At 37.6% G+C, this 23010-nt stretch overlaps 2 protein-coding genes across 5 annotated transcripts; both read right to left on the reverse strand.

Moving 5' to 3' along the window:
• On the reverse strand, positions 1-16059 carry LOC102232627. 4 transcript variants are annotated; one of them, XM_023326727.1, is made up of 7 exons: positions 15267-16059; positions 12030-12074; positions 10798-10943; positions 8908-9309; positions 8123-8377; positions 7059-8041; positions 1-936 (listed from the first exon to the last, which is right to left on the reverse strand). In XM_023326727.1, exons 1-6 carry the CDS (start codon positions 15331-15333, stop codon positions 7061-7063), a joined length of 1896 nt encoding a protein of 631 aa, XP_023182495.1. In that variant the 5' UTR covers positions 15334-16059; the 3' UTR covers positions 1-936; positions 7059-7060. The 4 variants fall into 4 exon arrangements, with proteins under 4 accessions (XP_023182495.1, XP_023182496.1, XP_023182494.1 ...); XM_023326728.1 differs by lacking the exon at positions 1-936 and adding an exon at positions 1412-1439; XM_023326726.1 differs by lacking the exon at positions 1-936 and having other exon boundaries at positions 6649-8041; positions 15267-15352; positions 15680-16059.
• Positions 16060-18197: 2138 nt separating this feature from the next.
• Positions 18198-22653, reverse strand: cops9 (COP9 signalosome subunit 9). The gene is made up of 3 exons (XM_005805727.3): positions 22457-22653; positions 21627-21699; positions 18198-18348 (listed from the first exon to the last, which is right to left on the reverse strand). Exons 1-3 carry the CDS (start codon positions 22517-22519, stop codon positions 18311-18313), a joined length of 174 nt encoding a protein of 57 aa, XP_005805784.1. The 5' UTR covers positions 22520-22653; the 3' UTR covers positions 18198-18310.
• Positions 22654-23010: the final 357 nt, after the last annotated feature.

The raw sequence follows: 23010 nt of genomic DNA on the forward strand, positions 1-23010 counted from the left end.
TCAGATATTAAGCAAGCAGGAATGAGTGTGCAAAAGAGTCAAATTAGGCAAAGTTTTGACCACTAGATGGTGACAAAGTGCCTTCAACATGATCTTCGTTATGTGTAAAATATGCATCAATAGGGTTTAGTGGTACATTATCTTGGTTATCTGCTACTTTGATGCAAATTTGGAAATAAATACAGGAGCAGTAGGAGAATGGTTTTGTTATAACAGGAATAAAAACTATATAAAAGTGCAAAGAATGACACAAAAACATCTCCCAAAGTGTTACTATTTCACTGCTATGACCTTTCTTGTTTAAGCAAGAACATATTTTGGATATATAGCTTGTTATAACAAAATTTCTTTAGTTATGCATCAAACAGAGAGCAAAACAAACATAATGGGAAACATATTATGTCTTTATTAAAAACAAAAACACATTAAAACTAGTCTTTGTCTTTAGATGTTCATTTAAAGATTCATTTTCCACATAAATGTTTTTATACTTTATCAAACTATGTTGTAAGTCACCATGTACCAGCTTAAAGCTTAGGTTACTACATCCCTGAGCAACACTCAGTAATGAGACTAATGAGGGACCTTTAGTTTATCCCTGATTTAAAGGGCATTAAGTCATATGTGACCTTTGTCTCGCTACACAACTCAGCATGAACACACACAAATCATACACTGCACTGTTCTTGTGTTCTCCTTTCTGACTTGGAAAAGAAACGAGTCCTGACAGGTCAGTAGCGTGTCTCATAATCAGTGACCAGCACTGAAATATTCCTCCTGCACATCGAAAGGTCATGAGGTCGTCTTTTTTCAGTCAGAAACCTACCGTGTTGCTTCACTTCTCAACCTTTTCCCGCTGTTATAATTTTCACATTTCTTCTCACTTTGTCATGATATGCGGTGGAGAGGTGGTGAGGAAGACGCTGTGGACCCAGGCTGAAATGAAAGAAATGATGATTTTAATTATGAAGTCACAGATGCAAAGGCACAGAAAAGAGCGGAAGGCTAAGGCTCAGTACTGGTAGCAACTGGTAACTTAACACACATCTGACAAAAGACTAGGACAGCAGACAAGACGACTAGACAAGGACCCGACAAGGAACAAGGAACACTGGTGGGATTAAATACTCAGAGGGTAATCAGGGAACGAGACACAGCTGGGATCAATCAAGGGGTAGACAGGACAACACAGAGACTCAATAGACACAGAAACCTCAAATAAACACAAAAAAACTAAAATCCTCACACTTCTTCTTTGCCATCCCTCCCTCAAGTTGTCTCGTTTGAGATGGACCCCCTCAGAGCTGTTTTATCACCAGATCCCGATTCTCAACCCAAAGTGATAGAAGAAACACTTTCTTATGCTTGGTGGGGAATCATGTCAAGTCCTGCTGCTAGTCCGGTGGTTGTTCTTTTCACTGGTCTTACTTTATGATGATCTGTATGTGGACCAAAGCAATGGAAGTGCTTAGTTTGGACTAAATATATATTCTATTTTAAGAAATGTTTTGCGTCTCTACAAAAGAAAGTGATAGATTTTAAAGGAGCAAAATGAACAATCTTTTCACATTTTTATACTTCCATTTGTGTCTCAACTGCTTCTAAAAACAGTTCAAGCATTAAAAAAAACACCAAGCCGTTCTTTTGGCAATGAAGTAATGTTTTAAGTGTTGATTCAAAAACATTCCAAATATTAAGTCACATTCAGCTGGCACTGCGGCGTTACCTAGCAACCCCAGCGAAGCCCAGCCCCGTTACCTAGCAACCCAAGAGGAACTCCAGCATGAGGAACTCTGACACGTTTAGTCAGCTAAACGTGTCAGTATTTTCTTGTTTTATCATCTGAAATATCATTAGCTTTAAGAAGATTTAATTCTTATTTTAAATTATTAACATAAATACACATAAATGGTGCGTGAAATTTTGCAGAATTGCTTCAAAACAGATAAGAGAAATTTGTGTGGCTGTGTAGTTTGAGGGTCAAATCCTTTTTCTTTTTTTTTTTGGTGTCTGAAAAATGAGCCGTTTGAAAAACCGCCTGATTGTAAAGTCATGGAGGACATGGAGGCCAAGCAAGTCCTCTGCTCTGGAGTGCAAATAGTTGAATTTTAGACTCATCCGTTCAAAGAACATTATTGATTTTACATTGTTTTGTTCGTTTTCAAGCGGACAGAAACTTCTTAGTTGAATGCAAAGAATTATACACTCACACGTTACATTTTGTAGTAAATATAGAAAAGTTAAATTACATAGCAGGCAGATTTGTGACCTGCCAAAATTCCCATCAATAACATTAGGATTTAGCCTTATTTAAGTAGTTAGTTCTGATTAACTGTTAGCTTTATTGTTTTAAGTAAAGTTCACTAAGTGAGTTTACTGTACTGCAGGTAAGTTACTGACTACTCATCACCTCACAACAGAACCACAAAACAGTTCAGGTTGTGTTCAGTTCAACTTATTTCTCAGTCAAATGGGTGTTCAAATATATTAAATGTCTAAATGAAATTACTACATTGCTGTAAATTATGTCTCTCTTACTTTTAAAAAAAATAAAAATAAAATATTTTATGATTGTGTGAATCTTCCATTTTTTCTGTCACTTTAATGCTGGTTCACCACAATTTCCCCATTGAGGAACATTAAAATCTATTTATATTCTAGTCTAAATCATATTCTCGCCTAAAACTACGAGTTCTTAAATAAAATATTATACTTGGCCTTTTGGAGCTCTCTGTGTCAGATGATATATTTAAAACATGATCTTTCTTAAATGACCCTGTGACCTGTTGGACTTTTACTGAATGTTTGGGAAATTCTGATTTAAAAAATGACAACAGTCCAGCCTAAAAGTGACAGATGTCTAAACGTATTTTTTCTCTTCCTTTACTGTAATTGTTAGTTTAGCTTTTTATTGTGTTTTAACTCCTAACTTAATCATGTGAAATTAAACGTTAAAAACTATTATTACAAACTCAACTTTTTACTGAGAAAAGATTAGAAGAGGAAAAAAACCATAAACGTCTGACCTTATATCAGATGTTGACTTTGTCTTCAGTCTTCTGTATTATTATTTGAACCTGTTTTATATTCACTCGACTCTAATCAACGTCGGATCATTGTGTGGAAATTTGATTTGCTTTGTTGCCACATTCTGGTGACTGAACGGTGAAAAACAAGGCGAACACGGGAGCGCCAGCTCGGTGACAGTACAGCCTGAAAACGTTGAGTTAATGACTTTATATGCCAGAGTGTGAACACTGAGCAGACAAAAACCTTCAGGACTGTTCTGTGTTACTCTGATATGCATAATTTATTTCCTCATAATTCAGAGGGAAAATTATCCATTAAGGCTGATCCCTGTTCTCCATGTTATAAGTTTGCTCTGAAGGAATTCACTATTTGTAATTCTTAGTATTTTAAACACGATTAAGACAAATATGTGAAATTTGGGATGGATTAATTGGAGCTGAAATAAATTAACACACGTAAGGTTGAACCCTGGGCAAAAAAAAAAAAAAGTAATCTCTTCTCCTGTAAATCCATTTGGTTTACTTTTGTAGCAAAAATCCTCAAAATATTTTACCTAACATCTGAATATTCTGTAAATATAAAACATACTGTATGTGATGGTGCTGTTGTAACCACTAAAATAGGTTTTCATATCAAGTAGAGGAACTAAACTCTACTTTGATAACACAAGACAAGCTAAGCTAATTAAGCTAAGAAAAAACTAAACCAGTGTAACTATGATTATGCCACCATAGCCAAGCTAAAATAAAGTATGCTGAGCTAAACTAAAGTGAAAAAACTACAATAAGCTATGCTAAGCTAAATCATACTAAACTGAGTGTTTAGTAATAAAAAGTTGATAAAACTCAAGCTAAACTAGAATAACGTAAACTAAAAGATAAACTATACTAAGATAATCTAAAATAAGATGAGACAAGCTAAGCTAGGCTAGGCTAAGCTACAACTCAAGCTAAATGGGCAATACATTTAGAAAGTATTCACTGTTATGTTACGGTTTTATTCCAAATTTCATAAAATTAATCTCTTCTCTACATTCTAAAATGTGGAAAATGTGAAGTGGTGTGAATATTTTTCATATGTAACTAAAGTAAATCAAATTAAGCCAAAGTAAAGCGCCCTAAGCTAAGCAACTAACCTGTACTAAACAAAGCTAATCACAACATGAGTCAAGTAAGCTACATTACAAAAACTCAAACTTAACTAACAACAAACTAAACTAAGATCATATAAAATAAAATGGAAACCAAGGCACAAAAAGCTGAAGTAAAAATGAATGTAGCTATACTAAACTAAACCATTACAAACTTAACTAAGGTAATAGAAAATAAAATTAGCCAAGCCAGGCTAGGTTAAGCAAAGCTACATTAATTTTAAATAAACAAAACTTAACTGTACTAAACATTTAAATAACCATCTCATTAAGAGCAAGCAGTTGCATAAATGCAACACAAACTATTTTATTCTTCTTTAAATCAGACTCTTAATATCTATCATCAAATTACTAAGTTATTAATTTCCCAGTCTGATCTATTGTTAGTTTGTAGTATAATTATCTTTGATATAGTGCTGGCTTTATCAGTAACCTGCATATTTGTGTGTGTGTTCTCCTTTTGAAGTTAAATATTCTGGTTCAACTACTAACTGTATGGGGGCAAATAGTTCTCACGGAAAGTTGCTGCCTCTAGTGTCACTAACTGTTCTGGTTTTATTTTCCTGCACAGCAAAGTCTTCCTGGCCTAATTGCATAGCCATTAATCAGGTTCTTATAAAACGAATCGTTACTTCAAACTGGCAGGCATTAAAGGCGAATTAAATCTCAAATTAAATGTAGTCTGAGTAGAATTTACACCTTCTGTAATATCTTTACAAGTCCAGCCACTAATTTCTTAATGTGTGAATGAATGTAGCCATTTGTCAACCACAGTTATTCTGAAAACCTTACTGTAACACACCTATTATCTCACATAGAAAAAAGGCAATACAAAGAACTTTTGAATCATTTAAGAATCAGTAAAAACACATTTACAGTAGACTTCAAAGGTGAGCTGACATGTTTAACATGACTAAAACGTCCCAAGATATAATAGAGAATTTTCACACCATTTTTAGCTTTATTCCTCAGTATCCTCACTGTTTTTAAAAAGGTTTCCTTTATTATTTGAAACACCTCTGTTCTTAGTTTTATAACCGCTTCTAGTAGCTGTTTGATTGAAAAATCTTACAATACATTTTAAATATTCCCAGCTATATTATGTTTGTTGTCAGATTTGCTTTTATCTCAACTTGGCATTTCCCCCTCAGTGCCACCAAGAATGACGTGAAGCAACTCCTCCTGTTCTTCTTGCTTTCAATGGTTCCTAAGACCAAATGCAATTTGCCCTGAATTCACTTGCTGCTTCCCAATTTAGTTAATGCATCCTTCCGAAAGGATTGGATTGAATTAGCACCATAATAAACAAGAAACCGACTCTGATCCTGCTTTAAGAGCAAGTGAAAGAAATGAGGATGTTTATCACAGTAAGCATTAATCGGTTTAACTGTCAAATCCATTGAATATTTAGGACTTTCTATTAGTCCTCCACCCAATTAATATTGATTTAAGGACCTTCAATTATGTCAGATGGATTTTAAAAGTTTAATTACATGTTTTAAAATGCCAAGTGAGAAAATCGTGATCAGACTAAATCAGGTGGTGCCTTTATTCATCCACTTTTCTCAGTTTAAACTCAGTGATAAAAAGCTGGGAATCCAGCAATTTAACAGAAACCTTATGGAAAGAATTACTTTTTTGCACAGTCTATCAATTTTGTTAGTTATAAAGGACATGTTTTAAAGGGGACCTTTCATGTAAAATTCACATTTTGCACATTTTTATGCTTCTATTTGGGTCTTAACTGCTTCTAATAAAAGGGCAGTATTATGCGTTTCTAGGTACATAGTTACATTTTATAACATAATCAGGTAACTATGTTAACTTTAGTTATTAAAATGCTGTACATATCAAACACGACTAAAAAGAAATTTGACTTAGCAATTTAAGACCTGGAAATTGGGGCTATATCTCTTTAAGAAGCTTCTGCTCTTTCTGGCACTCCATCTTCAGGAAGTCAACACAACATGGCTCCTCTATTAACCCTTTTACAACGTTCTTACCAGCGTTTCCCTGAAAAGTAGTTCCTGTAAGGAGTTCAGCAGATGCACAGTTCTACCAGGTGGTTGCTAATTGCTGCTGACTAGTCTGAAGGAGCTGAGTGGGGCGTAACCATAAAACGCCCCACTCAGGTCCATCATCATTTTCATGTTTTTGACAATTATCTTTTTGATCTACACTTTGTTTTTTCCCTAAATGTGTCAATCTTTCTGTTAATGTTGTATTTCTTGTTTTAAATGTGTTTTTTTTTACTTCTGCTCCTTTATTTTCTAGTGAAGAACTTTGAATTATGTGAGCAATTGGACAGGGTCTGTAAAATGAAAGTATCCAATAAAAAGCCAACATTATTGATAAATGATAACTAAGTTAGAGAAAGGACATAAAGAAAATATGTTGCTTAATTGATACCCATGCAGTTGCTGCAAAAAGTTGCTGAGTTCCTCTAAATAAAATGCACCAAATGATTCTAGAGTTTTTCTTTTATTGGAACATTCAAAATGAAGAAAAAAATCTTTACAAAATTAATTACTGATAGCGACAGAAGTATAGATTGAGAAGCAAAATTTAAGATAAGGAAATAATAGTGCAAGAATGAGGTTGAAGGTGGAAGGTAGAAAGCAAAGACACTGGATAGACCTGAAGCACCTAAAGTCATACAAAGCCACTGATTTTCAGCATCGTTACTGAGCGTGCTCCTGCAGCCGGAGGTTATATCTGGACGTCATGTGCATGTTCTTGCTCATTTGCTCTACAGACTTGACCCAAGTCCCATTTCCTGACCAGTCAGAGCTGGTTGCTTGCTGCATAAGGCGTTCAAGGTCTGAGCACCATGAATGCTTGGGACCGTGTGTTTAATGTCCTTCTGTTTTCACCTCACCTTTACTTCTTACGGTAGTCGTCTGCATAGGCTCTGTGGTCGTCCTGTTCAGGGAAGCGGTCTCCGTAGCTCCGGAGGATGTCCTGCAGGCTGGGCGTACCCTGTGACTGAGGCGGGTAGGACATATAAGGCTCTTCCTGACCGCTCTGGTAGGGCTCGACCTCGTACTGGTCTTGTCCATGTTGCTCAGACTCTTCTGTTCTCTGACTGCGGTCCTCCTGAGTGTGGAGTTCAGGTTGGGGTTGCGCTGGTTCGTAGCGACGCAGGCGGCAGTCACGGTCGTACTCCGGGTCGCAGTGAGGGTTGTCTGGTTCCAGGACGCCTCTGCGGTCGCCGTCTGTGTTCTGATGGGGTTGGTAGGGATCAACGGGGTAGGGAGTGCGGCGAGGAGCTCCGGAGTGAGGTTGGCTAGGTCTTACTGGGAAGCATTCACGGTCGTAACCAATGTAGCAGTCATAGCCCTCTTTGGTTTTACCTGGAGGTCCCAGAGAGTGACGCTCTTCCTGGGGCGGCTCCTCATAACTCGGGTTGGAAAACGGGTACTGCTGCCTGGGCGAGGGAGGACTCTGACGATTCATGGCTTCCCGGACAGCAGAGAAAGGGTCGTTAGGGTTCGACTCAGGAGCAGACATGCGTGGAGCGTATGGGTCATTATCCTGTGCTTGGGACATGAACTGACGAAGAATGTTGTACGGATCAGTAGACTGAGGAGCGGCCGGGGTCGGATACTGTCGGTACATTGCGTACGGATCTGTAACTCTGTTAGCATTAGCATAAGGATCCCTAAACATGGCATAAGGGTCATTCTGCTCAGCAGGAGGAGGAGCTGCACGAATAGACGCCGCTTCGTCTCGTTCATCGCCTCTGTACTCCTGTGGGGGGGAAGAGAATCTGGTGGCAGTCAGAGGATTGCAATTGTCTTCATAAAGAGGGTTGCAAGATCCAGGACCAGTGTGGGCTGAAGGGTTGGGAGCACGAGGAGCCTGTAGGGCCATATAAGTAAAAAGTTAAAGTGACAGCAGATAAAATGTCATGAACTAGCAATATATTGACAAAAAACATACCACAAGAGAGGCAGCATAGGAGCAGTAAGGGTCCCGGAGAGGATCACAGTTGGGGTTCTGATGGTAGAGACCAGAAGGTGCCTTTTGAGCTAGTTTAGCTTTGCAGGCAGGGTCTTTCTTGGGGTCACAGCCCAGGTGGCTGTATGATGGGAGGGGTCCGGAAGAGGCCCGATACCCAAAGGCAGCTCTGAGGTGGTACTGCAGACACTCAACGTCATCAGAAGAGCAGATACGCAGCAGCTCCGCCTTCTGCTCCTGAAAAAACGAGAAACAGAGACTGACACGTGCGCTTAACGCAAGAAAACCTATCCTTGTGCTTTTACTTAATGATACAAGATTACAGACGTTTGTTTTCTTAGAGCCAATCAAGCTAAAACTCAGCCAACAACTTCTACTTTAAAGTGTATCTAACACCCCTGAGAAAGTATTACCTTACCCCTGACAAATTTTGTACAATTCCACCTAAGTGGGTGGAGCTAAGAGACACCAATATAGCGACTTTTCATCAAAAAATTAAAAAAAGAACTGACAAATCTAACGACTTTAATCTGAGTTGTTTATTGCTTTGCGTCAAAGCTCTGCAGCTCAGCTGTCCTGAGCAAGAAGCAAGTGTTACTGTGAGCCCCTCCCACTTCCTGTCCTGCAGTCAATCTGACCGTCGTCCATCCTGTTGAATGCTGTCAGAGCAGAGGAGACCCTTTCCACTCCGTGTTCACATTGCAAATAAAAAAAAGTTGATTTAATGGGTTAGTTACTCTGTCCAACTGATTGAAAACACATCTTACCTTGGTAAGGAAGGACACTGCAGATGGAGCGAAGTGATAATGGGCCGGCTCCTTCGACTGAGCAGCAGCACGGACATATAAAGGAGCGGGGGCCTTGACTGCTGCGGCGGGGGCAACCGGGACCACCAGGGGCAGATAGGGACTCTTACCCTGGACTAGAGCCATATACAAGCAGTGAGTATCCTTGGTTGGGTCACATGTTTTTATGGGGGCTGGTTTAGGGGGCTCTGGTTTGGATTTGGGCCGGCCTGTGTAAGACGCCACACAGTTAGGATCGTCAGAGTTGGCGCAGGACTTGTATATCTCCCCCAAGTGGCGCAGGTAGGCCTTGTAGGAACGGCGCGCCTCGGCACGGTTCTTGTTCTGAAGATAGGCCAGATAGATCTTGTCCATTTCCTGAACCTGGAGGTGAAGGGGGTTGTTAGTGGTTAGCTGCCTCTATAAGCTTAAAGTACAGAAAAACAGTTATATAAAAGATATCTTAAATCTTTTAGTTTAGTTTCTGCTGTAAAAATGTAGCTGAACTATGAAGCTTGAAACGGACTGGGGTTTTCTGAGCGATTTGCCGAAACTCCATCGTTGTTCATCAGATGTTCTGATGCTCCAAACAGAAAGTTGAATCTAGTCTCTTCCAGTGATGGGAAGATATCTTCATATTCTATTTGAGTCGTAATTTTTTTTTTGTTTTCTCTACTCCCTGTTACTGTTTCTAAACTACTTCATCACAGTATTTGCTGTATAACTGTTAATGTCATGGACTTCGGGCGAACCAATTTTGCAAATTTTCAATTTTAATTTCTCGCAGCACTTTTGTAGTACAAGTTCAAGGATACCAAAGCTACAAGTGGATAAGTCAAAATACTTGGTTTTTGGGTGTATTAACCCAAACACCATCCATCAGAACTTCTTCACAGTACCTGGATAACTGTTATTTTTCTTGGAAATGTTCCCACATCTATGGGGAAACTGCTTTTTCTTTGCATGATACAATTCAAGGACGAGTCCTTTAGCAACCTTCAGAAAGGATTTAGAGATTTCGTCTGATTGAAGGTCAATATGGAAATGATGAACACAGCAAAGTGGTAAGCTGCAAATAACGCTAAAATGACAACAAACTTTATTTTAGATATGAATTTATTGCCTGTTGTTTTTGCTGGCAGTAGCATTGTGCCATCTTATTAGTGCTGTGTGCTAGCTGTTAGCTCCTTGATGACAAAACTGCACTGTTTTGAATGGTACTGTTACATAAATAGTTAACATTTTTGTCTTGAGGAACACATGATCCAAATATATTCAGTGACGTACTTAGCACTAGCATTAGCTAGCTCGCTAACTATGCTATCATTCATATTGCGTTAACATTTTCTGGCTCAAACATGTCAGTCTTCAGTTGATGACACTGCTAGATAACAGCATCTCTGCTATCTACAAAAATGGCTCAACAGGTCAGAGTGGAACGTTCTTGACGGGGGGCGGGGCCTGAAGTGCCTCATTTGCATTTAAAGAGACAGTACCAAATTGAGTTGCTCTCAGCCTGTGGAGCTACAATAATGAGAAATTCATACCAAAGTATCGCAGTTCCACTTTATTTAGACAACTTAATATGAAAAAGAGGATTTTAAAAAATATGTCCACTTTAAAATGACTATTGGAAATTTTAGGTGTTTTGCAACTGTAATCTTTTAAAACCTTTGTGAACCTGATGCCAGTAGCTGCCAGGTGTGTACTGCAGACAGCTTCATTTGTGTGTGTGTGCGTGTGTGTGTGTGTGTGGGTGTGTGTGTGTGTGTGTGTGTGTGTGTGTGTGTGTGTGTGTGTGTGTGTGTGTGGGTGTGTGTGTGTGTGTGTGTGTGTGTGTGTGTGTGTGTGTGTGTTTTAGAGCTGACTCACTGCATCTTGGTTGCCGTTGTCTGTGAAGTACTTGTACCAGGCCCAGAAGTCGGAGTGCTGTTTGTACCAGCTGATGTTCCTGCGGTTACGGACCAGCCTCCTGTGGGAAGCTGCAGCTTCTGCCTTTTCCTGGATGCTTTCCCCCACTGAGGCCAAGACACAGACAGGAAGTCAGGACTAAGGATCTCTACCTTACAATACACTTAATGACCTAAAGCTGAGCTTATTTACAAGTTATAAATTTCCCCAAAGTATTTTTTATCTTTTCCTCACATTACAACCACTAATAGTATTGTTATTGTTGGGATTTTAGGCATATTGTGAAGTAGAGCAAGATAAATACAGGGCACAAATTTAGCCCAAACTTACTCTGGTACACCTAAATAAAATCTAGTGCAACAAATTCCCTTTAGGAGCCACCTAATTAGTCCAGCTGTGTGTAATTACATCTCAGTATAAATCATGCAGACCATGGAAACAGTGCAGAAGAAGAATGTCTTCTGATCAGAGGAGACTAAGCCCTCATCCACACATAGCCGAGTTTTTATGAAAACCAAAATCTTTGCCACATTGTCTAAAAAATATTGCACACACAGGATTTTTTTCAGAAAGTTTTCATCCACATCAACCCACAAAAAAACTCCTCTGATGGTTGTCTTAATCATGTCAAACCCATAGGGGGCAGTGTAAACCTATGTCAGCCAATCAGATTGCTTCAAAACAACCACAATTTCATGCTGGAAATTAAACATGGCCGCCATGTTTATGTTACTCTCCACATTGATGACAGATAATAACCTGACAACCAGTATGGCTGAGGTGTTATAGAAGTAAGAAATACTGCCACCTGCAGGTGGGAGTTAGCATCACTTAAACCCAAAGTTTTTGACAATTTTTACTACTTTTTTTTTTTAATTATCGCAAAAAATTGTGTTGATCTGTTGATTTTGCGTTAATTTGCAAATAATTTTTTTAAAAAAGCCAGTATGGACCCACTGATGTAATTTAGCAGAATACAGATAAAAATTGCTTTGATTTGATTGATAAAATATTCTAGCAGGTTTCCTTTAGGCATTTCTCTAGAGTTCATTAGTATTTTTTCATCATTAAGGATTTTTTGCCTAAAAACAAGCTCTTATATCTCGCTGAAAAGTTACTTGTAAGTTAATTTTGTCTTATTTCAAGTGTTTGCACTGAGAATTAGTAAGGAAAGATAAAACTGACATATTTACCATCTCCTTTGGACTTTTGCAGAATCGGCCCCGCAGACAAGAACGCTACAAACAGAAAAGCAAAAGTAGATGTCATGTCACATCCAGTAGTTAGTTTGGGAAACTTTCCAGGATTTTTAATTTGCCTTTAATGCATCGATAATATGACATTAAACCTCAAACACTTAGAGGCTGGTATCATTCATGAAGTAGGCCAGAGGTAATTGGCTCAGCCCAGAGCGCTGCATCGGCAGCTCTTTGTAGATTTTATGGGGATGCCTGTAGCATCAAACCTCCCGCTGCGCGTCCAAAATGCTGCGTGTGCACCAACCCATATTTGTTTGTGCGCACATGTGCATCGCACAGTATGACCCCCAAACAGTGAAGGGGAACAGCAGAATCAGCTCCTGCTTCCTTTCATCTCTCCAGGGGAAAGGTGTTAATCTCTTACAGAGGGGAGGAGAAAGAAGAAGGGAAAAGAGCTTAAAAGGGTCCGGAGATTCAGGATGACATGGCAGAGGTCCAAAGGACACATCAATATGTGTTTGGAGTTGAGAAGGTTTGATGGAGAAGAACAGAAGGTGCAGATGAAAGCTACACTGCTAACAAACTGTTATAAAACTGATGAGTTTTCTTGTGAAAATGACAGATTTTAAGTAATTAACTCTACTAAAAAGAAATCTGAAATTTAATTTACAGCTGAATTACATTAATAATCTCTAATGTAGGGGTGCACTGGTTTATCGGCGCTGATTTCCTTAATTCTGGGATCACTGATCAGTGAAGCCGATCTTATCTACCTCAGTGAATGTCTAAAGATCGACCTCTGAACCACCAGGTCATGTCTGAATATTTACAGCAAACAACTCAGCAACTTTCTTGCTACATTTAGCAACATTTCAGTCAAAGAAGATTTAAATCGGCTTCTTAAGGATCGGTAATTGGCCAGAAAACTGCAAACACTGCAGCCCTACTGCTAAATGCATAACAAAAAATAAATGTTAATTTTGCATAACAGTGTTTTATGTAATAATATCATGTAAAATGATGTAAAACATCTTAAAGTGACTCATATATTTAGTATTTTCTAAAAAAACTGAAAATGTATAGTTTTTCCAGTGTCTGAATGTCATATTAACAGATTTGTTTTGACTATTACAATAATTTTCCATTTTTTAACCACCATTTGATTATACTCACATATAGCTGCTGTAAAAACATTGTAACGTTTACTGGTTTACTGTGTGTTGTCTTTTATGACATAAAGCACCTCGTTAATGAAATGTGCTTTACAAATAAACCTGATTGTTTACAAAAGTTTCTGTGATTTAAACAAAATGTTTAAATTTGTTGTGATTTTACACACAGGAGCATCTATTTTTTACAGTGTAAATGAAAGGCAAGAAGAAGTGAAGGTGACCTGTGGTGAGGAAGAGGAAGAGGAAGGGGCTAAGACGCCTCTGTGTATCCGCTGGATTGTTCTTTACAAGCTTGTAAAAGGAAAGAAAAAAGCGAGCTGCACATCTGGAAGCAGCCGGGCTTTAATGCTGACAGGTCCTGATTTTTTAACAGGACCGAGAACGATGAAAAGAACCTCGGTTAAACCGTCGGAAAGTATTTCAAAAACAAAAGAGGGAGAAAAAAGCCCGTCGGGTCGGGAGCAAACTGGAAACAGGTGGCAGAGGAGATGAGATGATTATTTATGGACGTCAGAGGAGAGATGAACGAGCCGCAGCGACGACGTGGAGGTCAAAGGTCTCCGCCAGCAGAACCTTCAGATGAGCAGCTGTAACTTATCATAAGTGTCATTTACTTAGAAGATCTAGAGGCAGTTTTATTTAGACTAACAAACAAAAAACAAGGCCACAGGTGAAATTATGTGGTAAACACTCTGAGTAATAAAGAAAAGAAAAGAAATCAAAAATATTTGTGAGGGAAAAGAACGACAGGAAATAAAAACTTTGAAACTATGAATACAGTATTTTTTTAGTCACTTGTTGAATATTTTCATTTCTATTCATTTGTTACAAAACCATAGGTGCCAAGTCTGTTTTGTATTTATTTAATAATAATTGTTTAATAATTATTATTTTTTACAAATCATATTTACTTACAAATAAATACATAAATATATTTATTTTTAAATAAATAGATAAATATAATTGACTTATTTGTATTTATTATTTTTAAAAATTACATAAATATGTATTTATTTACACAGGTGGAATTAGTTTTGGTGCCCTGAAAATTTTTTATGAAATACATTTAACTTCACCAACCAGGGCAGAAAAAATATGAAATAAATTAAACAATGAAAGAAATCAATTAGTTAAATAAATAAAAAAAACTATATTTCAACAACTCCAAAATTATTGACATGACTCCTCACACAAGTGGAATAAAATAAAGCAACTGAAGAATATTTGTGATTCATATTTTACTTTTTTTATTTTTAAAACTGCTTACCAACTGCCGGTTAGTTATCCATGACTATTCACTCACTTTTCAAAATGGGAAAGATAAGAAACCTGCCAGTTAGGTGGGACAGAGGTTTGTTCATGTTCATAAACAGGGACTTGCAAATAAAGTTGCACATATCTACATTCAAAGCAGTAAATATAAAAGTTAAACCCCCTGGAACTGTGAGAAAAAACCCCTGCAGGACGAGTCCAGTTCATCTTAGAGGATAAAATCTCCAAAGCTCATTACTGCTGCAAAAATCTGCATTTATTTTAAGGTTTTATACTCGTACTGCTATTTATTGTGGAAAGTCCCGTACATGAGCGACGTTAGCACATCGTCATTAAACATCGGCATTCAGCTACAAAAAGCCTCACTGCTTTGATGTAAAACCTCTAAATTACCACAAATGAAAGACAGAAGAGGCTAAAATGAACCAGTAAAACTCTCTGTTCCTCTAAAACGCTTCAATGAGCCTCATTTACCCCGAGGGGCTTTAACCTCCTGACGTGACGATTCGTCACCCGAGTCAAAACCAAAAGATGCTTTTTATTCCTGATCCATAATTAATACAGACCTGATCATTCACCTGTTTCATCACTCCGACAGGTGAGATCTGATCTGATTTTATACCAAATACTTTTTTACTTCTACTTTTGGCTACTTTTTACTTTTACTACAGTAAACGTATGTTAAAGTAGTGCTGCTCTTAGATGCTCTACCTCCACCTCTGCATGCTTTTGCAGCTGTAGTTGCTCATTAAAGCTGAATATTGCAGCACACTGATGCTGAACTCACCAGGCAGCAGCATCACAATAAGAAGGGAAGTGATCCAAACAGCGTAGCAGCTTCTCCGTTCAGCCATGACTGGACTTCTTCCACTCCTACAAGAAACACAAAACTGAAGATTTACTTCTTTTTTTTTTTTATTCACTTTGGTTTTTTTAAGCAAATCCAATCCTAATTGCAATTATTCTTGCAATAATTAGGTTGTTAAATGAAACATTTCTTGTCTCTAGCTGCTTCTCGTCTGGACTTACATGTCACTGCAGGAAGTTTTCCCAGCTTTCGGCCTTTAATACCAAGGCTTTGTCATTGTAACATCAACACCAGGTGTTTTTCCACAGCAGCAAACTTTCATCTGCGTTGGAAACCTTGGGAATTACCCAAAACTCCTGAGGTAAACAAGCTTAGCCGCGTTGGCCTCTTACCTGGTGGTTATTTTGACTCTGCTGCGTCCGCCTGGAGTGGGAAGAAGCCGACGGGGCTGAAGTGGTTTGTTTTCAACTGGGAATCCTGGTGCGCTCCTTACAGACTGCCCAGAAAGAACGAACTGAGAAGGTTTTTAACTGGGAAGGTCGTCTCAGACACACATGGACCACCTGAGGGGGTCGAGGGGAGCTGCAGCAAGATTGGCTCGAGGTTTGGGGCCAATGAGGCATCTAGCAGGAATACTAATTAAAGGCAGAATAGAAGAGAGCGGGAGGGCCCAGAAAATAGATGGAGACATGGAATAATACACTGAAAAAAGAGGTTGCTTTTGTTTCATTTTAGGGCTGCAACTAATGATTAGTTTAGCAATCACATATTCTGACAATTAATCGATTAATTGTCACATTGTGCAAAGTTTTCATTTAACTACAGAAGCCTTTTTTTATTTGGAAAACTTTTGCAACTAAATGAAGTTGTAAAGTTCTGATATCAAAAGAGACTGAATGGTGAATGTTTACTGTTATAGATTCTTTATCCATATTCTCAAAAGTCAGTTAAACTGCAACCGTTGCAGCTTAGTGGAAAAATCATAAGTGACAAAATATTACAAAATGTTTGTCAATAATCCCAAAGCCTTTATAAAAAACATAAGTGGCTTCATGACTACCAACGATCCAAAACAAGGAAAGCAAAGATTAACGCGAGGGCAGTGGTATGGAAAAACAAAAAGAAAGTAATGAAGGGTGGTTGGGAGCCACATAAGCAGTTTTTAGGGACCTCACGGCGTGCCAAACCACAGAGGACGTGCAGAAACAGGCACAGCTGGTCCACACATGAGGAATCTGATAATCTACAGTTTCCTCCACGGTTAAAGTCTGTTCAGACTTGCCAGCCTCGTAAGAAACACAGGTAACACACACACACGTTTGCACGGCTATCTTTGCGGGGACTTTCCATTGACTTCCATTCATTACTACAGCCAAAACCTTACCCTAACCCTAACCATTACATCCCTAACCAAAACTCAAATCACACCTTAGTCCTAAATCTGACCCCTGACCCAAAAACAGCGTTTCCGCTTGTGGGGACCAGGCTTCAGTCCCCATAAGGAGCAGTGGGTCCCCACAACGTAGTATGTGTCAGGAAAATGGTCCCCACAAAGTATTAGAAACAAACGCGTGCACACACACACACACACACCCCGCTACCCGAACAGAAGCATGATGCAATGTCACCATATCTAGCAGACGGGAGGCGAAAATCCAGTTTTGATGAGTTTTAAAGCTGGGCCAGCTACAGATATTACTTTGATTTTTTGAGAGCATTTTAACTTAGAGATGAATATTACTTCGATGCAGAATTTGATTTTATCCCAAATAAATCATGTTTTAAACATTATGTTATAGTAGTTTTAAGAAATGAAGCATGTTTCTCACCATTTCTTTGGATGTTTTCAGGGTTTTCATGCAAATATCCATCAAAGACCACACTTTCTTTTTTTGATACAACTTTTTCTGTGCGAATGTCTAATGAATGTGTTAAAAAGCTACAAAAATTATTATCAGTTCAGTGAGGACTTGGTTCACTATTTGACTTCATGTTTGCTCAAAAAAAGGTTTTACGTAATACAAAAACAAACATTAAACAGAAAATATCATGCAAAATTCTAATTGTGCCTGTTTTTGTACTTCCATTTGGGTTTCTACTGAAAACAGCCTAAGTGCTTAAAAGCTCCCAGAAATTTTGGTATTAAATTTACATCTTTTGGTTTCAAAAGCTTCCAGAAGGTCATAAATCCGCAGGTGCTGCCCCTCACCTAGTAACCCCAGCCTGTTACCTAGCAACCTAGCCATCACCTAGCAACCCAAGCTGTGCTTCCAGCACCTTTGTTCAGCTTTTTTTTTTACTGCTGTACGCTATTAGTTACCCAATTACAACTAATTTTAATAAAATAAATTATTAATCTACCACTCTACAATTAATTTGCTACTTTCAGAGTTTATTAACTGCTAGATTTTTTTAAACGTAGTTGGTCTTCAAAACTTTTGTTTTTCTCTAAAGCAGTTTACCTCGTGTGTGAATGATCCTGTAGTAATAAATTCCTGTTTCAACTTTTTGGGGGGGAATTAAACAAACAGAAACCAACTTTATTTCTGTTTCACCCTTTAGATTTTCAGCAGCAGCTTATCTTTTTGTCTACATCAGCTTATAGAAAAGAAAGTCCCTGAAAATTTGATTCGCTCAGACAGAAAACTTTCAATTACATCTGAAAGAAGGCAGAAATATATATGTTTTAGGATTTCCTCATACTTTCTTGTCCCATTAGTCTTCACAGTGTTTACAGGCCATGTTAACACGGATCCTTGTGTGTAATTATGTTTGGTAACAGATGGTCCTCATAGCCCACAAACCTGCAATTACAGCAGATTGAAACACGACAAAACGAAAACCATACTCATAATTTCCTCCAAAGCCGGAATGTAAGAGACTCTGAGTATTCACAAACACCTGGTTCACTCAGTTTTCAGTGGAAACATAAAGACTTTATTTATTTTAATAGCATACTTAATCACCAATATGAGAGTCTGTACAGATAAAAAGAAATTAAAGGCAGTTTTCTTCGTCTGTGATCACTGCAGGTCATCGTCGTCAAACAGATCCTCAAAGTCTGAAAACAGGAAGAAGGAAAAGAGGAAAAGAAGAGAACCACCAGGTTAGGATGAGTCCAGCTGTTTTCCACCAGACTCCTACCATTCAGCTAATTATCCTGAAAATAATTTTTTAAAAAGTTCTTCTCCCACTCAAGCTGAGACGCTCACTTTAAATGAGCTAAAACTTCCCCCTCAATAAGTGAACGAATGCAGGCTGGCATTGATCCAAAGTGTTTTTTATCTTACTTTCTTTACACTTAAAAAAAAGACATAATCACAACAGCTTCTGAATCCACCCACACACATTGCAAATGGTTATATAACCTCAAAAATAAACAGAGATGTTTTCCTTTGCACGAAGCCTTGAAGCCTTGAATAAGCCTTGAATACAGTCCTTCTAAAATTATTTTCTTTCGCTTGTTGTAAAACTCCTACTGGCTGTTTTTATTCATTTTTTACAGGATTCAATTATAAATTAGTGAAGTGTTTAAACTGAATCTTCTGTTGGTGATGATGTCCAGTTTATATAGAAAGAATCTTCTGTCTGGTTTGAGCTAATGTCAGGTTGCTAATGTCAGTAACAAAGTTAATGTCATTTATATTTTTATATTTTTGATATTAGATCCAAACAAACCAACCAATAAATGAGGTGGATTTGTAGATTCACCTGGATTTTTCTGTGGAGTGTAGCTCCAAATTAGTTGTGAAAATTCACATATTTTTTGTACAGCAAAATTATAATTTTTTTGATTACTATTTTTAAATTTAGTGGCATCTACATTTCTCACGATGAACATAGAGACCGATTTGTATATACAACTTAAGTCGTAGTCGTTTCACATGCAGCTTCATTGACTGTTTTACGGCGCTCAGCTGACCTTCTCCAGAGACCTTGTGGTAAATGTCAAAGCATCTCCCAACCAGACAAGGTTTGAAGTGTCACCACATGGCAGGCAGCCCAGACGCTACAACCGAATGTTATTAAGTCACTCTGCTGCAGCCTGATCAGCAATCTGTGCAACAATGAACCACGGTGCCTTCAGCCCATCAGAGGGAGAGAAACGCACTCTGCAGCTCATTTATTCTGTATATTAATGTCACATTCAGCAGATTCAACCAGCAGGAATTCTGAAAACAAAATTCTGAAACGTGTGTGTCACAGTGTCCAAACTCTTTGTGCCAAGGGCCAAAATCACCAAGTTGAAGTTTCCTCAATTAGAAAACACAAAAATATCAATGTGAATTATTTCTCTTTCACTGGGACAATAATAAAAGAAAACGTAACATTTTACGTTTACAGTCATTTAACTTCTTGGGATTATTTTCCTTTTTTTTATCTATAAATTGTTTTTAGTTTATTCCCAGTAAAGAAAATAAGAATTTTATTCTACAAACTTTGATGCATTTAGCCAAATATAATGAATGCTAAAGTCTGTTTTTGAGTAAAAACTCGCTAGATGTTTGTGGCATGACTTAAGAGATAAAAATAAAAGAATAAAAACAGGCTAAGTAAATAAAAATCTTTTGTGTTGTACTTAATATTTTCCATTTAAGATAAAAACTTGCCACAGAAAATCTCATTCTAGAGAAATTACAAAAAGTGTCACAGGGTCAAACTTCTTGAATTGCGGTCAAGGCCCGCACAAAATCAATCCAAGAGCCACAAATGGCCCCCGCCCCACACTTTGGACACCTCTGACTTAATTAATGCCTTTTCTTGAGATGAATTTGCACCTCAGTGCTGCTTTTGAATGAATCCAGAAACTGAACTGGTCACAGGACGCAGACGTTCATCAAAGGTGTCAGAGAGTTCATTAGTGACATTTATAAAAGGATTTTCATTTACAACTCCAAGCTTTTTGAAATTTTCTAGACTCTTTAAAGTAGTTTTGATTACCCAGTGGACATTTAAGTGCAAAACATTGATCTTGTTTGGTTTTGGTGATCTAAATACTGATACCTCTAAATAAAAAGTAGAGCAACTGTGTGTAATTTAGATGTTCTGAGAGGTTTGGAAGACAAAATTAGAGAACAAACGGCATCATGAAGTCAGGAAAGAGGTTCTGGAGGAGTTTAAGGCTGTATTCACATAAATCTGTTTAGTCCACTGTAATTATCTAGAAAGTTCGCTTCATTTGTGGACTTCCTAGAAAAGTCCTTCATTCGTGGACTTTCAGAGTCCGATTAGGTGTGAACACGTAATCAAAGTTTTCTAGAGAGTTTGGTTCATTTGACACAGTGCAGTGTAAAAGCGAACCTCTCCAGCTGAAAATTTAACAAATGTTGCAATTTTGGTTCCCAGTCAAATCAAAACCACCGACTATCAGGTGACAAAACATCCAGGATTAGGTCATAAAACAAACTTTTATGACTCACAGCTCTGTAAGATGTTTTAGGTTGAGATGTCGCGTTAAAAGTTTGAGGTTGTAACGTGACAAATGTAGGAATGTTCAAAGGCTGCAGATATGGAATAAGCATTTTTACAAACTAATACCAACTAAATCTACTTTTTCAGACTTCCTAGGAAACCCAGTTAGGTTTTGAACTCGTGCTCATTGATGAAGCAGGTGAGGTTTTTATTGAAACCTCCTCAATAGAGAGAGTTTCTAAGTGTGCAGGCATTTAAAGCGCCTGACTGAGAGGCGAGGCGTCCCACTGAGTTTCAGTCTGAAAGCACCTATAAACTCACTTTACTGTGCAACAGCATCATCTTTTTAACAATCAGCTCTTTTTCTTTCTAGGTCATGTGCTGCTGAGCCAGAATTGTTCATCTGGGAGCCAGCGCTGCAAGACAGAAAACAGATTAGCTGGGTATTTTTCTGTGCTCCACCCGCACATTAGCTGCTGTTCAGAGCGGGAAGCAACAGGACTTTTTCTAAGGTTAATGTGAAACAACAATGTGTTTCAGGGAAGAAACTAGATTACAAGCTTCACATTTCCCTGGAGCTTAGCATGCTGGTTTCTACCTTGGAGGGGGAATTTTTTTTTTAAATACCATGGGAAAGTTTTAGTTAACCTCTTTTTCAGACAAATGAAGCTGCTAACTTAATTTCAAATTGCCTAAGAATCACTAATGTGTAACATTTCTATTCATTAACGTTAAAATTGTACTACCAAGGCACATCAACAGAGGCAAATCAAATCATTTGCTTGATAAAATTGAGCAAACATTACAAATGAGTCTCAGGTTATCTTTAAACCACCTCTGATGTTTGGAAACATTTTAGGAAGAAGAACTGAAGTTCAGCGCTGAACAAACTCAGTGGACAGTGAATAATCCAGCTCTGTGTCTTACCATTAAAGAAATCTGAATGAACGGCTTTCTCGTTGGCTGCTAGGTCCATCAGCAGGCCGCTGCTGCCCCCTGCCTGTTGACACACAGCATTGCATTACTGTACATGAGCGGAAACGGAGCAAAGCACATATTTATATGCAGGATGCATTAAAAAGCTGATGATTAATAGAGAATGAAACCAACTTGACTACACCAGTATTTCAGTAAACATTTTTTAGGTACGAATATTACATATATTTATGTTTATTCTGACAAAATAAATTAAAATATATGATTAGAAAACACTTAGTTTGATTTAAGGGCTTGAGAATGTTGAAGAAGTCCATCTAGACAGATATACAAGCTAAACGTTGAATATAATTGAAATATAACAGGTAACACTCATTTCATATGTATTTATCTTTAACAGTTTTGATACTGTTTTGCTTAAAGTACAGATTAAAATAAGTCATAAAACCTTAATTTAATTTAATAGAAGTAATAAATTAGGCTTATTTATTTTTTTGAGAAATATTTGTAAAAAGAAAACATAAGTCTTGTAAAAGTGCAAAAATGTTGAATAGAACCAGAAAATAAAGCAAAATATGTTCACTTTACTTTTTAGATCTAGATAAATAGTAGCAGTCTAGTTTGTTTTTCGTAAACATGAATATTCACTTCTCTATTAGGTTGTAGCTGAATATATATTTTAATATTTAGAAAGACCGTATGCTTTAGTATTTGTCTCACTGTTAACGCAAACACGGCAGAAAATAACAAAAATATCACAGTTTAACTGTTGTTAGCATTAGCACTCATGTTAGCATTAGCTGTTTAAACTTTAAACCGACCTCGTCCAGGTCCACGTAAGGTCCGGCTCCTTCTGGAAACATCTCGTCCACTGCAGGCTTCATCTTCTTCTCTTTTTCTGTTTGTTTGTTTGTTTTATAGCTAAAATCGTTTTAAACCGCTCAGTTTGTGAGTAGCAAAACTGGCTAACTTCCGGCGAGCACAAAACAACGGTGTGCGACGCTTATTTGAGTCCGCTTTAAACGCTTACCCGTCACATTCGGTCCGCTAACCCAACAATGAGAAACGAAACAAAAAAAAGGATAATATAATAATTTTACCAAGTAGTAGTAATCATAGTATCATTACTACTACTTAGTTATTATTATTTAATTTTTGGATTATTCATTCTGACTAACTTTTCGTCACATTATTATATCAATACAATTATTTTTAAAATAATCTGGCTGTTACTGTCATGTATAAATGTTTTTCTATTTCTTTATATTTTTTTAAAAATGTTTTCAACATATGGAGATGAATGGCAAGGAGTAGAAAGGTTGTTAATATTTGTTCATGTTTAATTATCTATTTTATTGTTTTATTGATACTTTTA

The sequence above is a fragment of the Xiphophorus maculatus genome, chromosome 21 (assembly GCF_002775205.1).
Source record: "Xiphophorus maculatus strain JP 163 A chromosome 21, X_maculatus-5.0-male, whole genome shotgun sequence".
Classification (NCBI taxonomy): domain Eukaryota; kingdom Metazoa; phylum Chordata; class Actinopteri; order Cyprinodontiformes; family Poeciliidae; genus Xiphophorus; species Xiphophorus maculatus.

Excerpts from the sequence above, each read along its gene's own strand:
- LOC102232627 (XM_023326727.1), bottom strand. The coding sequence starts at position 15,333 with ATGGCTGAACGGAGAAGCTGCTACGCTGTTTGGATCACTTCCCTTCTT. Across the intron at positions 8,378-8,907 it reads CAGTGTCCTTCCTTACCAAG|GAGCAGAAGGCGGAGCTGCT; the intron begins GTAAGATGTGTT and ends TCGTTTTTTCAG. Across the intron at positions 8,042-8,122 it reads CCTATGCTGCCTCTCTTGTG|GCTCCTCGTGCTCCCAACCC; the intron begins GTATGTTTTTTG and ends ATGGCCCTACAG.
- cops9 (XM_005805727.3), bottom strand. The coding sequence starts at position 22,519 with ATGAAGCCTGCAGTGGACGAGATGTTTCCAGAAGGAGCCGGACCTTAC. Across the intron at positions 21,700-22,456 it reads CTTACGTGGACCTGGACGAG|GCAGGGGGCAGCAGCGGCCT; the intron begins GTCGGTTTAAAG and ends GTGTGTCAACAG. Across the intron at positions 18,349-21,626 it reads TCATTCAGATTTCTTTAATG|ACTTTGAGGATCTGTTTGAC; the intron begins GTAAGACACAGA and ends TCCTGTTTTCAG.